Source organism: Cyprinus carpio, chromosome A16 (assembly GCF_018340385.1).
Source record: "Cyprinus carpio isolate SPL01 chromosome A16, ASM1834038v1, whole genome shotgun sequence".
In the NCBI taxonomy this organism is placed as follows: Eukaryota; Metazoa; Chordata; class Actinopteri; order Cypriniformes; family Cyprinidae; genus Cyprinus; species Cyprinus carpio.
Genome location: NC_056587.1, coordinates 3607894 through 3628288, shown reverse-complemented (window position 1 = coordinate 3628288; position 20395 = coordinate 3607894). Strand labels below are relative to the sequence as shown.

At 39.8% G+C, this 20395-nt stretch overlaps 2 protein-coding genes across 2 annotated transcripts in view; both read right to left on the bottom strand.

The window, feature by feature from the left end:
* LOC109104681 (protein capicua homolog) overlaps nt 1-13497 on the bottom strand; it is a 39152-nt gene extending 25655 nt beyond the window's left edge. Inside the window, exons 1-2 of the mRNA XM_042772080.1 lie at nt 13256-13497; nt 2493-6347 (exon numbers count right to left, since the gene is read on the bottom strand). Of these exons, the coding sequence (XP_042628014.1) occupies nt 2493-6246 (3754 nt within the window). The 5' untranslated portion in view covers nt 6247-6347; nt 13256-13497. The remainder of the gene's footprint in view (nt 1-2492; nt 6348-13255) is intronic.
* Nucleotides 13498-16022: 2525 nt separating this feature from the next.
* LOC109104688 (ETS domain-containing transcription factor ERF-like) overlaps nt 16023-20395 on the bottom strand; it is a 42810-nt gene continuing 38437 nt past the window's right edge. Inside the window, exon 5 of the mRNA XM_042772078.1 lies at nt 16023-19545. Within this exon, the coding sequence (XP_042628012.1) occupies nt 18937-19545 (609 nt within the window). The 3' untranslated portion in view covers nt 16023-18936. The remainder of the gene's footprint in view (nt 19546-20395) is intronic.

The following is a 20395-nucleotide window of genomic DNA, read 5'->3' as shown; positions in this document are numbered from 1 at the left end:
AAAATCTTAGCATCTCAGCATAACACTGGTCTGTATGTAAAAGTTATATATATATATATATATATATATATATATATATATATATATATATATATATATATAAATATACATATACCCAGTGCTATGTGTGAAAAGATTTTGTGGTGAAATGAGACCAAGACAGAGCTATTAAGCCAGCTTTTGAAGCCATATATGTGGTGCAAATCTAACATCGCCTAAAATTAAAATGACACCATGTGAGGAATGGTGATGGGAAGAGCATGTCTTTCATCAGCAGAAACTGATCATCGTGTTAAAATGTGGTTGGTGAAAAATACTATAAAATAATGTGAACATTTCTGAAAAACTGAAGTAGGACCATCTTTTTTAACAATATTTCAACCATATTTATCATTTATCATGTTTAAATAAAAATCATAATAAAACTAAATAAATGTTAACTGTAATTTTTAGAGTTTTGAAATATAATTATCACAAAGAAAATTATTTTGATTACATGTGTAATTCAGAAAAAGGAGAAAACTGTGCCAGGACAACTAGATACTGTTTTGTCACGACAGGGCTCTCTCAAACTAATTTCCAATCCATCTCTAATTAGAAATGGAAAAAATAAAAATAAAAAACATGCTTTTTTGTTGAACCTCAGTTTTTAAACATGAACCAATGAAACATCAATATTACAACACTAATGAAAATATATAAATATATTGTGTAAGGAATAAAGTACAGTCAGCCAGTCATCACAAACAATAAATAAATAAATAAAAATAAGATGAAATTATTTTTATGTATAAGGAAGAGTTTGCAGAGCGAAACAAGAAACTAGCACAGTTATGTAGGAAATCGGTTGCCTGGGACAACGAACAATCACAAAGTTTGGTCATCATCCAAAACATTTAGCAAAATGTAATCAGTAACCACTTAAATCTAAAAATATTCCAGACAGCCATGTTTTAAACTGAATGGAATGAGAATGAATGTTTTACAATGTTTTAGAATGTCAGAATTATAGATTGTCAATGTGTTTTCAGTGCTCAAAGTAATATTTTTGTCACACATAACATTACATTAATCTTATATCACAGTATTGATGAATACTTGGTTTTGGTTTGCAATAACTATAATATTTTCAATAGCTTAAAGGGATAGTTCACCCAAAATTAAAAATGATTTTACTGGACCTCCAGATTACTGGATTTTACTTATCATTCCAAATCTGTATAGGTTCTTTCACGCAGAGATTCTGGAAAATACATGGAAAATGCGCACTGTGATTTGTCCCGGGATGGTTTGACTTTGGTTCATTCACACTGCCAGTGACTTTCCGGAATCTGTGCGTGCATTCATACACATCCCGTAAAGATCGCATAAAGACATGGGACATTAGGATATGACATGTAATGTCATGCGTACCATTTTATTAAGCTTGCGAACGATCTCTACTTCAGTGTGGATAGTGAGGAGCTCCCTGATCTCTGCTTCCTTCCAGTTTGCACATATTTTTCGTTGTGAACGCTGATCTGCCTTCAAAACACCCGGTAAAATAGTGGCACGATTACGTGTGTCATCACTACGACACACCCTTTAAGGCATTGGTCCTGGCTTTTGTTCACACAGGGCTCGTTCCAGGACTGATCCCGGCAATGTTACTAAGTCCCTATCCCGGGATCGTTGCCAGGATCTGTTTGCGTTAACACAGAAGGCACTCTGGCAATTTTAAGGGATCAATGATCAGGGGCTTATGAATTTCTTTCTTCTGAGGAACACAAAACAGGTTATTCTAAAAACAATGAGACATTTCTAAAAAAATGTATTTCTTTATGTTCCACAGAAGATGGAAAGTCGTACAGGTTTGCAACAACATGAGGCTGAGCAAATGATGAAAGAATTTAAATTTTTAAGTTAACTCTCCCTTTATTTCACTTCAATAAAATACTTAATCAGTAGAATAGTTTTGTTACTTAACAGTTACATAACTTCAAGAAGAGTAATGCCACTTTGCTACTGAAAAATTTTAGTTTAAACAAATAACTTTTCTACATTAATTTAATGATCCAAATATGATATCTGTGGTACAGTCTTCCAAAACACATTTTAAAAATGATATCAAATCTGTTTTGACATATTGCGTGCATAGACAAAATTGACAAATTATGGGCATGCTTATTCTCTAAATTGTTTCTATTTTAAAATTTTCATTGAATTAGTCTAACATGGGATCTTCTCTTTTGTAATTTGTAATTCACTTTTGTAATAGTGTTCCTGTGGCTCAGTGGTAAAGCATTGCGTTAGCAACGCAAAAGGTTGTGGGTTCAATTCCCAGAGAACACATGTTAGGTAAAAAATGTAAGCCTGAATGTACTGTAAGTCACTTTGGATAAAAGTGTCTGCTAAATGTAATGTAATGTAATTTAAGTAAAATAACAACTGTCCAGGGAATCACAACTTAAACATTGGTGTCAGCATTAAATGTAAATACAGAGTTCTCTTACCAGTCCCAGGTCGCCCCATGATGATTTCTTTGCATGGCACAGGATGCAAGGACTCCGTGGGAAGTATGAGCGGCAGCAGGGCAGTAGGAGCAGGGTGACAAGGGACAGGCTGCTGCAATGTCACTTGACCACCCTTATCTTGTCCCCCTCCAATGAGACCAGGCCCTGGGCTAGGGCTAGGCACTGATATGCAGGCTAAGGTGGCGCTGGATTGTGTAGGTAGACCTGCAGGGGTTGGGTTTGGAATGGAAGAGGTAGTAGACACTAGAACAAGAGTTGAGGTGGGATTCTGCAGTAAGACAGATCCATTAGTGGAAGCAGCATTAATTGGAATAGGAACATGTAGTCCTGTCTCTGAAAGTACACCAGTTTGGCTGTTTTCTGTGGAACTGGTCCTGTCCACCTCTGCAACTCTAGTCAGTGGCAGTTCTGTAAACTTTATTAAAGGAACCTCAGGATTTCTCACTATTACTGGAGAGTCTCTCAAAGGCTGCTGGGAGACTGTACATTGTGAACCTGATTCTAAGCATAGGGGAGAAGTGGGTAGGGAAGAGACAGTAGTTGAAGTCAGTCTTTGGGGGTGTGTGACAGTAGTGGTCTGAGTAGAGATAATGCAGAGATTTGTTACAAGAGAAGGGTCCCGACAGCTTTGTTCCTGATCAGGTTTGCCATATTCCTGCGACAGAGGAGCTGGAGGAGGTGGGGCATCCGTCCTGCGTTTGCCTGGGCTCATAGGTACAGTGAAGGTTAGATTAGTGTGGAAGGATGGCACAACATCAGACAAGTGTCTGTCTTTCTCCCTCCCTGTGCTTCCTGTTCCATGTTTTGTGACACCACTGTTGGTACCACTGGGGTGTTTGTGGCGACGAGGAGGCAAAACTGGGGAGGCAGTAACAGGACTGAAATTTGCAGGGTGAAAGCCAAAAAGTGGCGAAGCTGATGGAGAAGGTGTAGGTGAGAATGGGGACTGATTTGAAATTGGTGAGAATGAGGGTGTTACAGACCTTGAGCCCAGGGATACCAGCATAGTTGCAGCTTCACATTCATCAAAGTCAAAACGAGAGAAATCTTGAGGAAGTAGTAATGGCAAGCCAAGACGTGGACGAGAGTCAGTACCTCGGCTGCTTGTCTCACTACTGTCGCGAGAAGTCTCATCCCAATCAAATTCACTGCTAGCACGACCCCGCAGATCTGAAGGGGTCACAGTCCCTGAGCTACTCTCTCCACCTCCTCCACTCCCTCTCTCTCCCACTGCTCCCTCCATTTCTTTGGTGCGCATGGAGAGGTGACGAGAACAGTAGCCACGACGCTGGGACTCTTTCATGCAGCCTTCTCGTGAGCACAAGCGGCGCCACTGCTTCCCATTGAACTTCTTACGGATTCCATTAGGGGTACAAACCACATCACCTTTCTTGTATTTCTGTTGGGCAGCTGACAATGGTGTCCTTGATCTTGAGGAAGAAGCCGAAGAAGAAGCAGAACTCCCTGGAATTGGGGTGGAGGTCTGTGAAGGTGTAGGAGTCTTTTCTAGAGGTGTCAGAGAACCCCTGGAACTGGGGGAAGGAGGCACAGAGGGTGGTATAGGGTGAGAGGTCCCCCCATCAGACCCTAAAACTGCAGGTGAAGGGGTGGGCTGTGGACTTCCTAAAGAAGTCCCGGCGATGCCTCGCACGACTGTAATGGGACTTGGATACCCAGGAGGTTTGGAAAGAATTTGTCTGTGCTGATTAGGCACACTTGCTTTTGGTCCCCCTGAGACTACGGGCCCTCCACCATCTCTGAGTGGTGCCATGTTCAGGCGCAAAACCTCCATGTCTACCTCTGGAGTCTGCAGTTGCTTTCGCTCGTGTTCTCTTTCTCTAACTCTTTCCCTATTCCCAGTTCCATCATCCTCCCTCCTAGTTGCTAAACTAAACATACTGTTTGCTACCATAACAACTGCTGGTGAAGTGGAAGATGAAAGATGTGTGCTTCCATAGTGATGAACCCCTGTGTCTGGAGAAGGGAATCTGCAGTTCTCCCTGGGAGGGCCTGCACTTACCAAATCCATTCCCTCACTTAACTGACAAAGCTCTCTCTCCACTTCTATCTCCTCCCTGTGCTCTCTCTCCTCCTGTTCTTTCTCTCTCATAACCCCATCCCATGGCGGAACAAGGAGGCGCAAGTTCTGGCGGGTAACCCATACATTCTTTGTACTTGATGTCTGTTGCATCTCCTCATTGCTGCACCTTTCTTTCTCCTGCTCCAATTCATCCTGCAAAAGCACCATATAGGGGCAAGCTAAATGAGAGTCTACCTGAGCAACCACACCTTCTCTGTACCACTCTCTACCTTTATCTCCTCCATAAGGCACACAAACACGCGTCCCAACCTCCACAAGTTCACTTCCTGGGGGTGGGGCGTCTAAAATTAGGTCAATGGGTTGGTGTGGGCGACTTACTAATGTATGAAATGGATATGAGAGCAGTGTCCCCTCCCCATTAATCTGCAACTCTACATTCAGTTGCTCTCTACTGGACCCACGTACCACACCACAGAAAAAAACATATTCCTTGATCAGCTTCTCATCTTCCTTTAAATTAGTTCTTGGTCGTCTACGTGCTAGCACCCTTTGGTTTTTTAGTCCTTTAGCTAGTGCTTCTGCTATTGTTGCAGACCCTACCTGCTCAGATTGTATGTGATTGGGGGACAAGAAGACAGACAGGGTTGAACTGTTGGAGAGGTTGAATCTTCTTGGCGCTCTTACGTGGTTCCCTGAATTTAGCTGCACACAAGAGGGCTCAACTACCTCCAGATCTACAGAGTGTTCACTGGCTGTGTCTGTGGATGATGAGCGAACAGAATTTGGAGCTTGCTCCCCATATCCATCTACTTCCACCATTTGGACCACCCTTTCTCCTTCGGAAGGCACCTCACTTTTTAACATATCACCCTTAATTCTATCTCCTTTTGGAGTTTCTGTGCTTGCTATTTTCCCGATTTCTCTCCTGTTATTCCCACTATTGTCCAAATCAGAAATATCTGCTATAACTAACTCATTTCTGACCACAGGAGTAGTTCTCTGAGAAATGGAGTTGTGTGGAGAACTTAGATGGTTGCTATGAATATTGAGTTGAGCTACAGGGGTCGTACTGATAGGAAAAGTACTGGAAGCTTGATGTTCATACATGTATTTCTTCTTGGGCACCCTAGCTTTGAAGGTGGCTGTTTTTCGACTGGATGGTGTGGTGGAAGTGTGGTTGGCACTCAAAGAGTTATTTTTATTTAAACTATTGGCTGTAGTATTTGTGTTTTGTGTATTGCTAGCAGAGCTGTTTGCATGTTGGTTGCTACCTTTACTGTTTGTGCTAGTAAAGTTTTGTGTGTTTGTGTTACAGATGTCTGTGCTATTACTATGTGAATTTTCATGTGCGTTGCTGGCTATCTTGATTGAGTCTGTATTATCTGTTAAACTGTTAGTATTAACATTCCTGGGGCTTTTTGCCTTATTCAATATTAAAGCATTCCCTTCAGATTTTGATGTTTCCATTGTCCTTTCTGTTATTTGCTCTTTTAACCCCTCACTGTTTAGGAAGTTGCTACTCTTGATATGATTGTCCTGAGAGCTATCTTCTTTGGATGGAGTGTATTTCTGGTGTGAAGGTCCAGGCGGTGTTGTCTGTGAATGTTCTTCAAGCTTGCCCACTCGTTTTCTTGCTCCTTTTGCTCTTGTCGATAAAGGAGAGCGTCTTCTCTGTTTCTTTGGTGGCCTCATCTTTTTTAGTTTGGCAACTATGTCTTTCTCACCTTTTTTCCCTTCTTTTCTCTTGTTTAATTAAATCTTTTGAGGTCTCTTTTTCTTTTCCTCACAACACCCTGGAACAAGAAGAAAAAAAGTGATGAGAAACAGATAAATAGACATTTCCTTGTTGTCAATATAGAGTAACTGGGAAGATACTGTGCCATGTGTATGAATGTATCCAAACAGTAACAGTAGTCCTGTGTACAAAAAACAACAACAACAACAAAAAAAACTTGTATTTAGGCAGATGATTAGATATCAACGTTATTCAAATACAGAGCAAAAAGGCTACCGCAAAACAGCAGACCATGAGTGTGCTTATGAATAACAAGCAAGTTTCACATGCAACAACAAATTTAAAAAAAGAATATTTACAACGAGGAAACCTTCTCCAGTACACCAAGTACTTTTCTGAAAACAAGGCTGGATGATCAAAATGTATTCATGTACAGTTAAACTGCTTTGATTTTTAAAACAAAATAATCACAATGCTTGAAATACACACTAAAAGTAAAATGGTGTGCAGAAAATATATTTTTCTAGATATTTAGCTTTTTTCCCCAGACTCGAACCTGTGCTGTAAGTTTCCATATTATATGAAAACCTTTAAAAAGTAACATTTTATTTTGTGTTAAAGGTTAGTGTCATAGCATTTTTAAAAGTTAAGGTTATAGCATTCCACTGAAGGCAAAATATTTGTTCTTTTATTTGGATTTTTTTATATATATATTTTTAATATCATTATTATTATTTTAACATTTAAAAAAGATTCATCCATTTTCCATCATTACAGGAGAAGGTGGTATGTGGTACATAAGTAGTATAAATGTGACTGTCAGGGAGAAAATCACAAGGGCCCAGAAGAACATCTAGATCAGGGGTGGCGAACTCCGGTCCTGGAGAGCCCTAGCCCTGCAGAGTTCAGCTCCAACCCTATTTAAAACTCACCTGCCTGTAGCTTCCTAGTAACCATTCATACCGTGTCAAGCTTGTTCAGGTGTGTTTGATTAGGGCTGAAGCAAAACTCTGCAGGGCTGCGGCTCTCCAGGACCGATGTTCGTCACCCCTGATCCAGTCTATCAGAGTGACATGTTTTAGCTAACACACAAACTTAAGTAAAAAAAAAAAACTTAAAATCACAACACTGTTAAATGTCCTGTATGACATTTTAAATGAATAGTCAATAAATCATGAGTAAATGTAAAAGTTATGTGTCCTTACTTGTCACTCATTTATGTTTAGTTTTTTGACCCTCAAAACAAAAAACCTAGATGAAAATAAATCCACCATTAAAAATACCTGAATTTTATTCCAAAATTAGTATAACTGGATTTGACAGCACATGATGGCAGATTTAAGCCCTGGATTTTGCTGCATTAGGCAAGACAGTGGCTACTCTTACTAATGATGGCTGCCATGCCGATAGATAAACAAATTTTGCATATATGCCTGTTTTTAAGTGCCTTCAAATAATAAAAAAAGTGTCAATATGATGTCAGTAGATCTGTATACTTTCACAGTCTAAACAACGATAATGATAAATTATTGGTCAGAAGTGCACACTGTAGTGTATGTCTTATAATGTAAAGATATGCCAAATCAACAATCAATGTGCGCATAATTCACTGTGTCTCGTGATTGTGATTTTTGTGTGATTATACGTATATCTCACAATAAGAAATCTGCGTACATCAGAATTATGTGAGGGGGATCCATAGCACCCAAGTGCATATCACAGACTGGGATTCTGTGGGCGCCCCTGTGTCCTTCTTTTCCCATACCCACATTACATAATACACACAAAACAGACATATTTAGCATCTGCTGTCATGCTGCAATACACAAACATGAGGAAAATCAGGCTGAGAATGAGATTTCACCAGGAAAAAATTCAAACATTCACTCCTCTACTCATAAAATACATTTCAAGCCAGTCCCCCTTTACCAGCCTGTCCTTATTCATTAGTCCACACAAACACGTGTGTGAAATCACACTCCTCCACACTCAATTTCTCACTCTCTCTACTATTCCACACTCACCCACTTGCAAAAAATGTGCAAACAGACACTCCCACACAAACAACACGCGCACAGGATTTTCCTGTGAGAGATGCAGGCTTTAAAAGGAGAAGTGGGGAATTCTTTGAGTCATTCCAAGAGACACCCCACCCAGCGTTTCTACTGACCTTAAACTGTTTATTTGCAACGGAGAGAGATTTCCTTCCTGGTTACTACATGGAATATTATACAGAAAACAATGTTATTAGGCTTAACTCAAAATTCAGTATCTTTACGTCACATTATAAGCAACCTGTCTCTGAAATTTCAGAAGATATGTTTGTGAGAAGGTTTCTGAATTGGTTACCTCATGTTATTTTAGTAACTGCAAAACAGTTTTAATGACTTAGATGCATGTATCAAAACAAAATACATGAGTCAGAATAGTACCAACAGTCAAACAATCAGGCCAAAATTCAGAGTAAATTCCACTTCTATCTTTTTTCTGACCTCAGCACAAGTTGGTAATTTAATATCATGTTTTTCCTTTGTATTCCCTCTGATGGGGAGACAGAAAGTCTTGGCAATGTTAAAACCATAAAGAAAGTGTGAGTGTCTTTTTTGGCAGGGAGGTCAGAAAAGATAGCATTTTAAATAAATAATGGCAAAAAAATACCCAAGGGCCAGACCTGATCCACACACAAAGAACATTTAAAATAAAGTAATTATGCCTATGTCGTAAAGAACCTATGACTCATACTACATGATCAATCTTCAAAAAGAAGAAGATGCCACATATTTTGCTGTGCTCACTGGCAATTTCACCTCAATATACTGCTTTACGGCACATTTCAGTAAATTCACAAAAAAACAATTTTCACAATAAATTATATAACATACAAATCATGGTGTAAATCTGAGCTACAGTTGGTTGTGTATCACACGGTTGTGGAATTTGCTAACATTATTCCAGAGGTTTATATTCAGTTAGTCACCCAGCATACCAATTAAATTTAATGAAATAGGAAAAAGAACAAAGCAAACACACAATAAAGTCTGTAAATAAGTGAGGGGATGCATTACATCCATGTTAATAAATATTGATCTAAAAAGTGAAAGCATAACTGCAATATCCTAAGCAATAAAGCTATAATATGATTATAAGTGCATCATAATCTTTTACGCAATAAATCCTGAACATGTTGTGTCTTCCTTGTCCTTAGTCTATTAATATATGATAAGCGTAGTTGTTTCTTAACTGATGTAGAGCCAACATGACTCTTAAGTTTGTATTTAATTTAGTACTGCAAATGATTTTTCAACTTCTTGTTTATGGCTGACAGAATTCAACGAATTATGCCATGATCTGAAAATTTATCACAGCAATTTGAAATATACCATGATCATATATAATCTTCTCAGCCGTGAAGCTTAAGCATGTTGTTAAAAAGTGTTGCTACGTTTGCATAAATTCAAAGATCCCTGCAGCTTCTAGAAATTCCTGCTCAGGAAACTGAAAACACTGTGGGGATGATGTCAAACTGCACAACCTACTCCAGAAAACATGTGACCCTTTTACTTGAACAATCCACAAAACCACTATTTAGCTGAAGCTTTACTTCTCATGGATTTGAACCACTGATTATTACCAGGAAATTGAGAATATCATCTCAGGGCTCCTTTGGTATTTCATATGGAAGAATTTTGCTTTTCAAATCTGCATTAACTTGATTAAATCAACATGCTGGACAACTTGCCGAGCTGTGAGTGATGCTAGAACTAGCTGTAATACCACAAGTTAGTGTAAATGTTAGTGTAACTGTTGTAATCTATTTTATTGCTTTGATATCATTCAGCCTTCAAAAAATAATAATAATAGTATAACTTAATAGTAATAAGTTCATATCTATATATATGTATATCTATATCTAAACATAAAGACTAGTGGAACAGTAGTTATTAAGTACCCAAAAAATGATTACTTCAAATATGTTATAGAATTCTAGACTTAATAATACAGGAAACACAACAGAAAAAAAAAACATGAAACCACAGCAATCTGAGATATGCATCTACATGTAAATTATAAGATTAACATATTTGGAAAATAATTACATTAGAAACCATAAACTATATAAAACATTCAGATATTTGACAGACGTGCAAAACTACACGCACGCATGCACTTACAGCTAATCCTAGGACCACTTCCCGTGACTGTGACAGCTCGGACTCCTATGTGTGTGACTACAGCTGGTCGAACGAAAGCCTCAGCATTTTGGATATTAGTATGATACCTGTATTAAAGGTCTAACTAAAGCAAGAAAAACTCTGACGTCAGCCATATGACAGAAGTCCAATCCAAGCACACACTCTGAGTGGAGTGTTTTCAGCTGAACCTTTGCTGTTGCTATACGAGTCTATGTGAACATCGATGTAAAACCTGCCATCCTCGTCCTCAGGCCAGCAACTGCTGTTCATTACAACCTTAATCCACTTCAAAACTATAGAAACACACTTGACTTAATTGATATATTGACAAGATACCTTCAGCTGTCACTGAACAACTACCTTGATCCTAAAAGGTCAAATGATTTATTTCAGAATTATTAATAAAAATGTCCTGTTTATAAGGCTCACAAATCCATATGTTTTTCCTTTTCACTTATAGTCACTATGCACACAGGCTATAGCTACATTTATTAAGGTGAATCAAATGAGCCAGAACATTCAGTTCACCCAGATTAAAAGGTGATATTATAAATTTAATACTGAATGTTAAGCCACCGTGATTAATAGCAATATTACACAATGATCTATTTAAAAAATATATATATAATGCCTAGAATATGTGCGTCACACACCAATGCCAAGCACAAACACGCAAGATCACACATACACACACACACTGCTGACCGTGAACCAGTTGTCAATGGAGCAATTGTTTGTTACAAAGACTTTGCACAAACTAAAACACATCCATACATCTATACACTGTTTGCCTTTAGGGGTCAATAAAGCCCCTATCTTATATATTCAGACTGATGTGTGACAGGGTAACAGAAAAGGGGGACACGGATTCACACGCAGTTGTGATGCCAGTATGCCAGCCTTTCACACTACTCGGATTTAATTGGAGAATAAGACTTACTGTGCATCGCTCCACTGCAGAGTTACGAAGCAAAATAAACATGCAAAAAAATTACCAAATAAACAAAACAACAAAAACAACCCACAGCTGTGTCATACACCACAATATGTGCGATTTTCAAGTCAACGATCTGCCCACTCCATACAACACATTGCGTATCAATACTGATTTTGTGCTCATTCACAGATTGTTCTGCAAATGTGCATTCTGGGGCATACAGAAGGGTGCAGGGCTGCAGCAGTGCAGTGCCGTGCAGCTCAGGAGCATGCATGGGTGTTATGACTTCCTTCCTCACCAAGGCCGACCATTTCCAACTGTATTACCTGCTTTATTTGGACTTTAAAGTGGGTCACCAAGGGGGTGTTACAGTCTCACACATGAAACAGCAAAAACATGAGATGAGATGAGCACACAACAAAGGGCATCAGGGACACATGCCATGCTCTTTGAAAAATTTGCAAATTTGCAGTCGTGCAGTTTACCATTAAAAAAATCCCCTGCAAAAGAGTTCAAACGCTTGGAAATCAGTAGCTAAACATTACCATTACTTATAAAGCGCATTCCAGACGAGCTGTATGGATGCTGAAGCAGTACATGTAGTGAGTGACGTAGACGAAAGGCTGCCCAAAACAACATCCTATCAACACTCCACCATCATCAGTCAGATGTGGGAGAATATCACTCATTTATCCAACATGACCCAAAGGAGCAAAAGGTGCTCAGTGGCAAACACCTAACATTACTAAAAGCATGCAAAGTGGCACACATGACCTGATGAAAAATGATTTGACAGATGTTAATGCAGACAAACTGAGCCATCATTATGGAGACACTCTTTAACAGCAGAGTGCATCATATTTACGTGCATCTCTAAAGATGACAAAATCTCAAGAGTGTGGAACATGAAAAACACGGCTATATTCAAGGAGGCCCGTTAGTACTGAACGATACTTTTAAAATAGTAATTACAATATAAACTGATTATAAACCTGCTGCTCGGTTGAAAGGCTTTTTTATACTTCTATAAGGACGTATTCCGACATGTATCGGACTATGATGGGAGCCGCTGAAATAATGCACAATAATAAAAAGCGTACCGTCAGAATGCGCCCGAAAGCCGCCGCTGTAGTAGTAGTACTCGCAGCGCTTCGCAATGTCACGGGAGTAGTACTATGCCAAGGACTCGCAACAGCTAAATCAGACAAAGAAAGGCCTTGTGAGAGTAAAAGAACGCTTTAAAACGTGTTCAAACACACTCGCACTGACGCGCAAAAACACTACGCAAAGGTTGTTCATGTCAATAAGGACGTACGTTCAGCAAAAGTTGCAAATGATCCACCTTTGTGAGCCGTCCTATAGCAGAGAGCTGATGACAGCGCGTGTAGTAAGTCCGAGTAATAGTGCTGGTCACCGAATAAAGTATTAATTTGTTTGTTTAGCTCGGCGCCGTGACGTTATTACTCGCTAGTACTGTAGGTAGTGCATTCCTTCCTCGAGCGTGATCCTGCCACAGTGCGTAACGCGCTGCACGAGTGCCAGTCTGCTCTGTTCAAGTAGCTTAAACTCGTGCCATTCAGTCAAAACAATTCGGAAAGGGATAACTTATTAAATTACTCAAAAGCTAGATTTGATCGCTGTGTTTTAAAACATTTGACAAAGTTTATCTCTGCATCCCCACCCCCTTCCTTCTTCGTGCTCTAACCTTAGGTCCTTCCTTGATATCTTAGTGAGCTTGTTTGTTCTCCGTTTGTCTTCTGCACACAACATTCGTGTCTAAAATACGGGTTGTCGCCAATATTAGCGGTGGATTCGTCTGAGTGATAAACTACTTACCAAAACAGCAGAAATACTTAGGAGGTAACCGATGGATTTACGCTGCAAATTGCAGATGGGCTCTGTGCTTTCGTCTGAAGTGGTGAGCAGCGTCAATCCACGTCTTCTGTCTGTCGGGAATTTTACTTTAGATCGGTCCTCCGTAAAACATCTTCGACCCCCTCCCAACAGCAACTAAGACAGGGATTAAAAACTATATGAATCCCTTTTCCACTACAGTCACAAAATGGTGAATGAACCACTAACAGCTGGCCCGCTTGGCCAATCAGAGCGCACTGACAGATACAGTAGCCTATGGATGTGACAGCACAAACTTGGGGGCGGTTCTCAGTGGTTTATTCCACTTGATTGACAGGCGCTTTGGGCCAATCGGAATGAAGCTAGATAAAAAACCGGCGCTCACTCCAAAAGTTACAGTATCCAATGAGAGCGCTGGGAACCATAGGAACAGGGAGTGGGCGGGCACTAGGGAAGTGTTCAAGAAGCGCTGGCCAATAACGCGATACGAGTCTTCGCTCCCTAAAAAAGGTGCGTGTTTACCACAAACGACAGCGCAACACTTCATCCTAAAATCAATAGTTTTTCACTATTTTTTTTTCATCCCCTGAACTGCAAGAAATGTTTGTAAACTAAAAGTTTTAATACTATTGGCTATACTAAACAAATTTATTCATCTGTTAAGTTCTGAGGATTAAAAAGAAAGGTAAAATCACTAAACGGATTCGGTTAATCACAATAAAGCCACCCCTGTGAGGGTCCCAGACTAACCATTTTCACGTTCACACTTCTGTGCTTGTGAATACGGGATGGAGTGTAGTTGCGCTCGCTCTCAGTTTTTTCCACTCTGCCTCGCTGTTCTCTCAGCAACAGCCCCTCGCCTCGTGTGCGAGAGCCAATCGTTGCGCCGCTATCCGCTGTCTCTAACGTGTGTGCCGCTGTGCCCCGCCCCATCCATAAAACCCTTGCAGGATTCTGGAGGTGACGTCATCGTTCCGCTGTGTGATTGGCCAGATTCGCCGCGTCGACGAGCCAATGATCAAACTCAGCGATGAAGTCATCAAGCATGTTGCCACCAGCTGGATGGAAGGGGCGTGGCCTGACGTACTCGCCTAACCCCGTGCTTGATGCGTAGTAGGACAACATACTAGTGACTGATGAGAACGATAGAAGCAGTCGGTTTAAAACACGCAAGTACACACAAATAGTGTACTTTAAATTTTAGTTTAAATACAATTACCGTTTTGAAACTTTTTTTTTTCAAACGTAGCCCATCCGAGCACAGAAAAGCACAATTTAGACATACTGACGCATTGAAGCGTACATCTTCAGCATCGAATGATGTTCGTTGTGAATTTCCTTTGAGAAGCAAAGATGTCGTTACATAATCGCTGTTGTAGACAGAATCAAGTAGTCTCAAGCGCCATCCTCAAATGTTAAAGCAATGTACAGCGACCTCTGTCGGTTATATCTTTGTAAACACTAAACTGTAAAACTATAAACATACGTGCACGCGCCACTGTGTGGCAGCTTAGGCGGATGCAGAACAGTAAGAATAAGGAACCTTTTTTGTGTGTGTGTGTGCACTTTTCATTGATCAAGACGAAAATAGAGAATTTAAAATAAAGCACTTTTTGTAGCACTCAAGTATCTTAAAGTGTCATACCCCCTTATTAGCACTTATTCTCCCCAGAGCCCTGCCCTTTGACCTGACCCCCTCCTTAATGACGACCCCTTTCTTTTGGTTCTGCAAAGCTGTGTCAATCAGCCGTCATACATCTACACTCCCACTGTGTACAGGGAACTGCATTCCCTCCTCTCCTTCTCTGAAACGCAGACAACTACTGAAGTGATAAAAGAAGTAAAAAGCGAGACGACAGACGGAGAATGTGACAAAACAAAACATGACAGGGATGATGAGATGAACCAGAGGCAGAAAAAGGTTTTATCTGAATCCCACAACCGGTCTACTGAAGTTTTATTCAGTCAGTTCTCATAAAGAACATTGAATTGAACAAGCAGACAGACCTGATGCCTACTGATGAAGTTAAATTGGTAGTGGATAAAAAAATAATTATTAGTAAACGTGAATTAATGTCATCAGACAATGTCAAGTTCAACATTCACGTTACATCGTTGTGTATATTGTCTCTATTGGTTTGCTACTTTCACCTTCACAGACACTTAATAAGAAAGCAGATGTTATAAAGTGAGAGAAAAAAAGGTTTACTGGTCTTTATATGTGCAGTGGCACATCATAACACAATCATAATAGAATTTGCAAAATATTTATCTTGCTTAACATGACATTCATGTACCTCTAAAATTAAACTAAATATATAAATATTTTATTTAATAATATTACTTATACTTTCATATTTAGATATATCATTTGTACACGAAAAGATGTCAATAGTGCTGATTTTAGATTGTTGATAACGCTTGTACTTCTGCTCTTCAGACAGCAGAGGTCAGTCTTAAAGAGTCTATGTTATATATTATATCAACAGGCTGGATACGCATCATGAATTTAATAAAATAAAGAACTTCTCAACTGCTAATGGTCATCTTAAACATATCGCTTTGCTTGGAATCATATTTATTTATTTATTGACTTGATAATAATTTTCAAAGCATCAAAGCGTAAATCTACAGACATGTGGGCCTCCCTGCTAGTTATTGCAAAAAAAAAAAAAATCAATAAAATAAAAAAGGTAGGAGCTTCTACAAAACTAAAACAGATGGGGAAAAAAAGATTGCAGAAACAAGATGGCTTTTAACCAGTTTAATTGACCCTGATTACATTTTAATTACAATTCTGAAAAATAACACAAAAAAAAATGAATAAAGGAGGAATTAAAATGTTACATCATGGTATTAAAACCTGATATTATGAATTATGGAACCACAGAAATACATTTTGAGAAAGAAAGTGAGAGAGATAGAGACTTTTACACAAAATACACAATATATCTTTTAAAATCATACAATCCCCCGATGAAAAAAATTTACAAGAGCAAGAAATCAGTAACACTACAAAATAACAATTACATGACATGACTTGAGTTCAAATCATAAGCCCGATCCTCCCCTGAATGCCCTTCCTCCATCCTATATCTCTCCACAATAACCACCTATATTAAAGTTACAGTTTTACGTTAATTTACAAAAGTTTAAATGTTACACTAAACACAGACAGGTTGCTCGTGGGAAGGCAGGGGTAGGGGAAAACAATTTTATCATGACTACAATATGAGGAGAATATGTCAACAAAATAATAATAACTAATAATAATTAGGATGAACAGCAACATTGACATCAGAGAGCAGTTTGGGTGAAAAACAAAACATCATTTGACTTGAAAAAGTGGCATCCTGGGATAACCGATGAGAGCAGCCTAAGAGAAATCAAATAACTTCCCTCCTAAAGAGAAACTGCACACACTTTGTGCCCAAACATAAGTTTACAAGACTGCACTACTCAATACTGCTCACCTCATCTCAATTTCTTTTTTTTTCAATTTTGAGGTATGCCGGGCGTAAAACAAGTGCACCCTTGTTAAAGACTTGACTAATCGATTAAAAAAACAAGAGGAGATCTTAAACATAATCAAATCTGATTAAAGTGGGAATAAGGCAGCTAGAAAGAGTCCAAAACTTTGAGGAGGTAACCCGTTGCCAGTTCAATTTTGTTTGATGTATAATCTTAGGTATTAGAGACACTTAAGCCAAGACACAACTCCTTCCTGTCACTGTAAAACCATTATATCATGGCTAGTGTCCAACTGGGCACCCTGTTGATGTCTCAAGTCCTGTGCTCAACTTCCACAGGGCTTTAGTGCACACAGGTTTATGAGGTTCATGATGCAAGATTTCAAAAGAATTACAGCCTTGGGTGTGGTGTGACATACAGAGACCTGCAGCCTCTCTCAAACACACACACACACACACACACACACACATCAGTTGTGGCAGTAAGAACAGGATGTTGAATAGGTGCGTGCTGATTAAAGAACCGAATGTGCCACATCATCTGTGGTGCAAAGCTCTCATGCTTTGTTAGAGTCTTATGTACAATTTAGTCTTTTGCTCCTCTACCCTACCTTTTATTAACATGACAAGAAAAGCAACATTTTCCTCCCTTACCCAAACAGCAACATTATCCCTGAGGAGAAGAGTCAACCTTCCCCTCAGAACGAAATCTGTTACAAACCCCGAAACTGATATATCTGTTAATGCTATGCTTTCCGTTTATAGTATGTGCAACACATATTATATAAAGGTATATTGAGTGTATACTGTTCTTTTTTAAGATTTTTGTTTTTCCTTGTCAGACATGCTATTAAAACAAGGCATAAGAGGCAGAGTGTGTGTATGTGTGTGTGTGCACGTGCACGCAAGAGAGCGACCTCTGGCCACATGCCTTCTACTGTCTTTCTATTCTTAAATTAGTATTTAAATGTTAGGGATTATGGATTGAAACTGCTATTTCACCTCCCCCAGTCCATAGTAAGATCTCATAGAGGTCCACGGCTGTTCTATATGGCTGCAGGACTATGGACAGTTAATCAGGACAAAGAATCAGCACTTGGGTACATCAAGCGCCAAAATAGTTCAACTTTGAGCCCCAGATGGTCTAGTATCACTGTACAAGCTTGTGTGTTTGTGTGCGTGTTTGTGTGTGGGATGCTGGTTTGGTTCACACTTAAAGGACTGACTATACAAGGGAAGCTTGTTATAAACTCCCTAATGTGTATTACCTTCAGACTGTCAGTTCAAAGACTAACCAACTAAGGGACTAGCCATTTAAGAGATTTAGGAGTATGGTCTCTGAACCTCATGTTACACCCGAGTCATTTCGCCCCTAACGGAATGAAAGTGATTCAGGTATGGTCCCAGAGGAAAAAAAGAGAACGGAAGAGAGTGCGAGAGTTTTAAGGTGAGCTGGTTTGGATAGAAAAGGAAAGGAGGGAGATTTCCTGAGAACTTGCACACAGCTAGATTTCCGAAACACACACAATCAAACTCGAATCAGACACTTCATACAAGGAATAAGAAAGGGGTCATGTCTGAGTGTGTGTTGAGGGATTTTGTCCCTGAGGGTTCGGACTTCTGACCAGGCTGGTTTTAGAACAGAGTCTGTTTGTGACTTTCTGTGCATTTGTATCCCACCACATCACATGGAGACCGATCACAGTCTGTTGCTGAGGAAAATAATGCTGGGCTGCTGGAGAAGAAGATCAAGTCCCTCAAACCAGTCTTTCTGACACCCATCTCTAGTTCTCTCTGTGGGATTTTGAGGGACAGCTCACAGGCACTTTGCAAAATAAAATTCTCTTCTAAAAATATAAAATATTCTCTAGTGCCAAAGGTCAAAGTTCTTGACTCCTGAGGGTCACTGGGGCACGTGGGTGAACTCATTCTTCATAACGGTCACAATGAGATGTACTGGAACATGTGCTGGAGAGCCCCTCGTCTGAAGCTGAGGGCGGCGGGGGAACGAGGGTAGCCTGGGGAACGGGATTCGATTAAGCAAGGGTCAGTTAGTCTAAGTGTGCAGTGTATGAGTCAGTATTACTGATGTCAGTATCAGCAGTCATTGATCTAAAAAGTCACGTGAGAGTGTGGGTCCATCAGCAGTTGTAGAGTTGTGTATCAGCAGTTGTCTAAGTGTGTGGATGCGCATCAGCACTCCTTGTTCTCCAGTGACAGCTGTGCCGTGGCTCGGTGGAGCTCTGCGCTAACTCTGTGATGAGCGAGAGGAGGTGGGCTCTCTGCCTCTCCGCTCCCACTTCCACTCCCACTCTCCTCCAGCATCCCATTCCTCTCTCCCGCCCTCTCTTCTCCTCTCACTTTCTTGTCCTCCGCCTCTTCCATGTGCTGGTCCTGATCCCAGCGCCGTTTGAACCGGAGCTTCAGTGGGATGCACTGGGAGTTGGTTTGTGGCAGCCCGCTGGAGGCTAGCTGCATGTCCGCAGGCTCCACGGGTTCACTCTTCACAATGGAGTTACCACGGCGACCATCACCTGAGGAAGGGGGGGGAGGGATGAAGAAGGGTGGAGGGGCGGGGGCTTTGAACACCTCTTCCTCCAAGTCCTCGTCTGGGTGGAGAGCGGCGTCAGTGCCGTTGGGCTGTTGGTGCTTTTGGCTGTGTGGATAATGATTATGGTGACTGTGATGGTGGTGTTTATGGTAGTGAGAGGGGAAAACATCAAACTCTTCATCAGCTTCTTCATCACTGATGTCAGTCACTTCGACTTCCTCTTCTGATTCAATGTCAGATATGGGCTCAACCTATAGAGAGAAAGAGTGCATGTAGTGTCAAAACAGAGTTGGGTGTTCCGGACTAATTCCCATTAATTTTCCAGTTGTTTGTGATTACTGAAAAAATTTTGTTCTTGCACTACAGATCATAATTTCAAGGCAAATAAATAATTTATAACTATGCATAACTACAATTAGACTGCATAAAATTTTATTTCTATTAGTTTTCCAGGCCAGAAAATAACCTTAATAATCTTTAGGTTTTCTAGGACTGTGGGAACTCTGACTTTAGGTCTGTTAAAATTAAGCATCACAGAAGTAAAACAGTGTCAATTTATGAAACCATTTTAGTCTGAATCAGATTTATCTTTATGTATTTGATTTTTTTTTTTGGTTATTTTATTGGATTTTTGGGGAGTTTTATGGGTTGTTCTGAAATTTTTTAAATAGTTATATAATTTCTGACTTTTCATGATGTATTGCTTCATTTTTAGAACTTATTTTTCGATTATTCAACATTTGGAGTCGATGTAAACAACCATCAGTACATTTACATATACTATAAAAGTTTTGCGTAAACATTTTAATGCTGGAATTCACTTCATGACTTCTGCCCAGATTTATGCCCAGTATGGAGAATCAGTGCTAGCTGCCAAAAGTCAGAACCAGATTTTGGACAGTCAGAGTTTACAGATTTCACAGGAAATTGTGTAGTGTATCATGGGCACATACTCAGATTCCTTCATGTCAAATATCTAACGTCATCAAACACGTTCGATATTTTGAGCCAGTTTTAAAACACATTGTTTTCATTTGTCATGTGTCTTCTAGCAAGAAGGTTTTTTTTGTAACCGTTTACAAAGTCAGTAAGTGTATTATG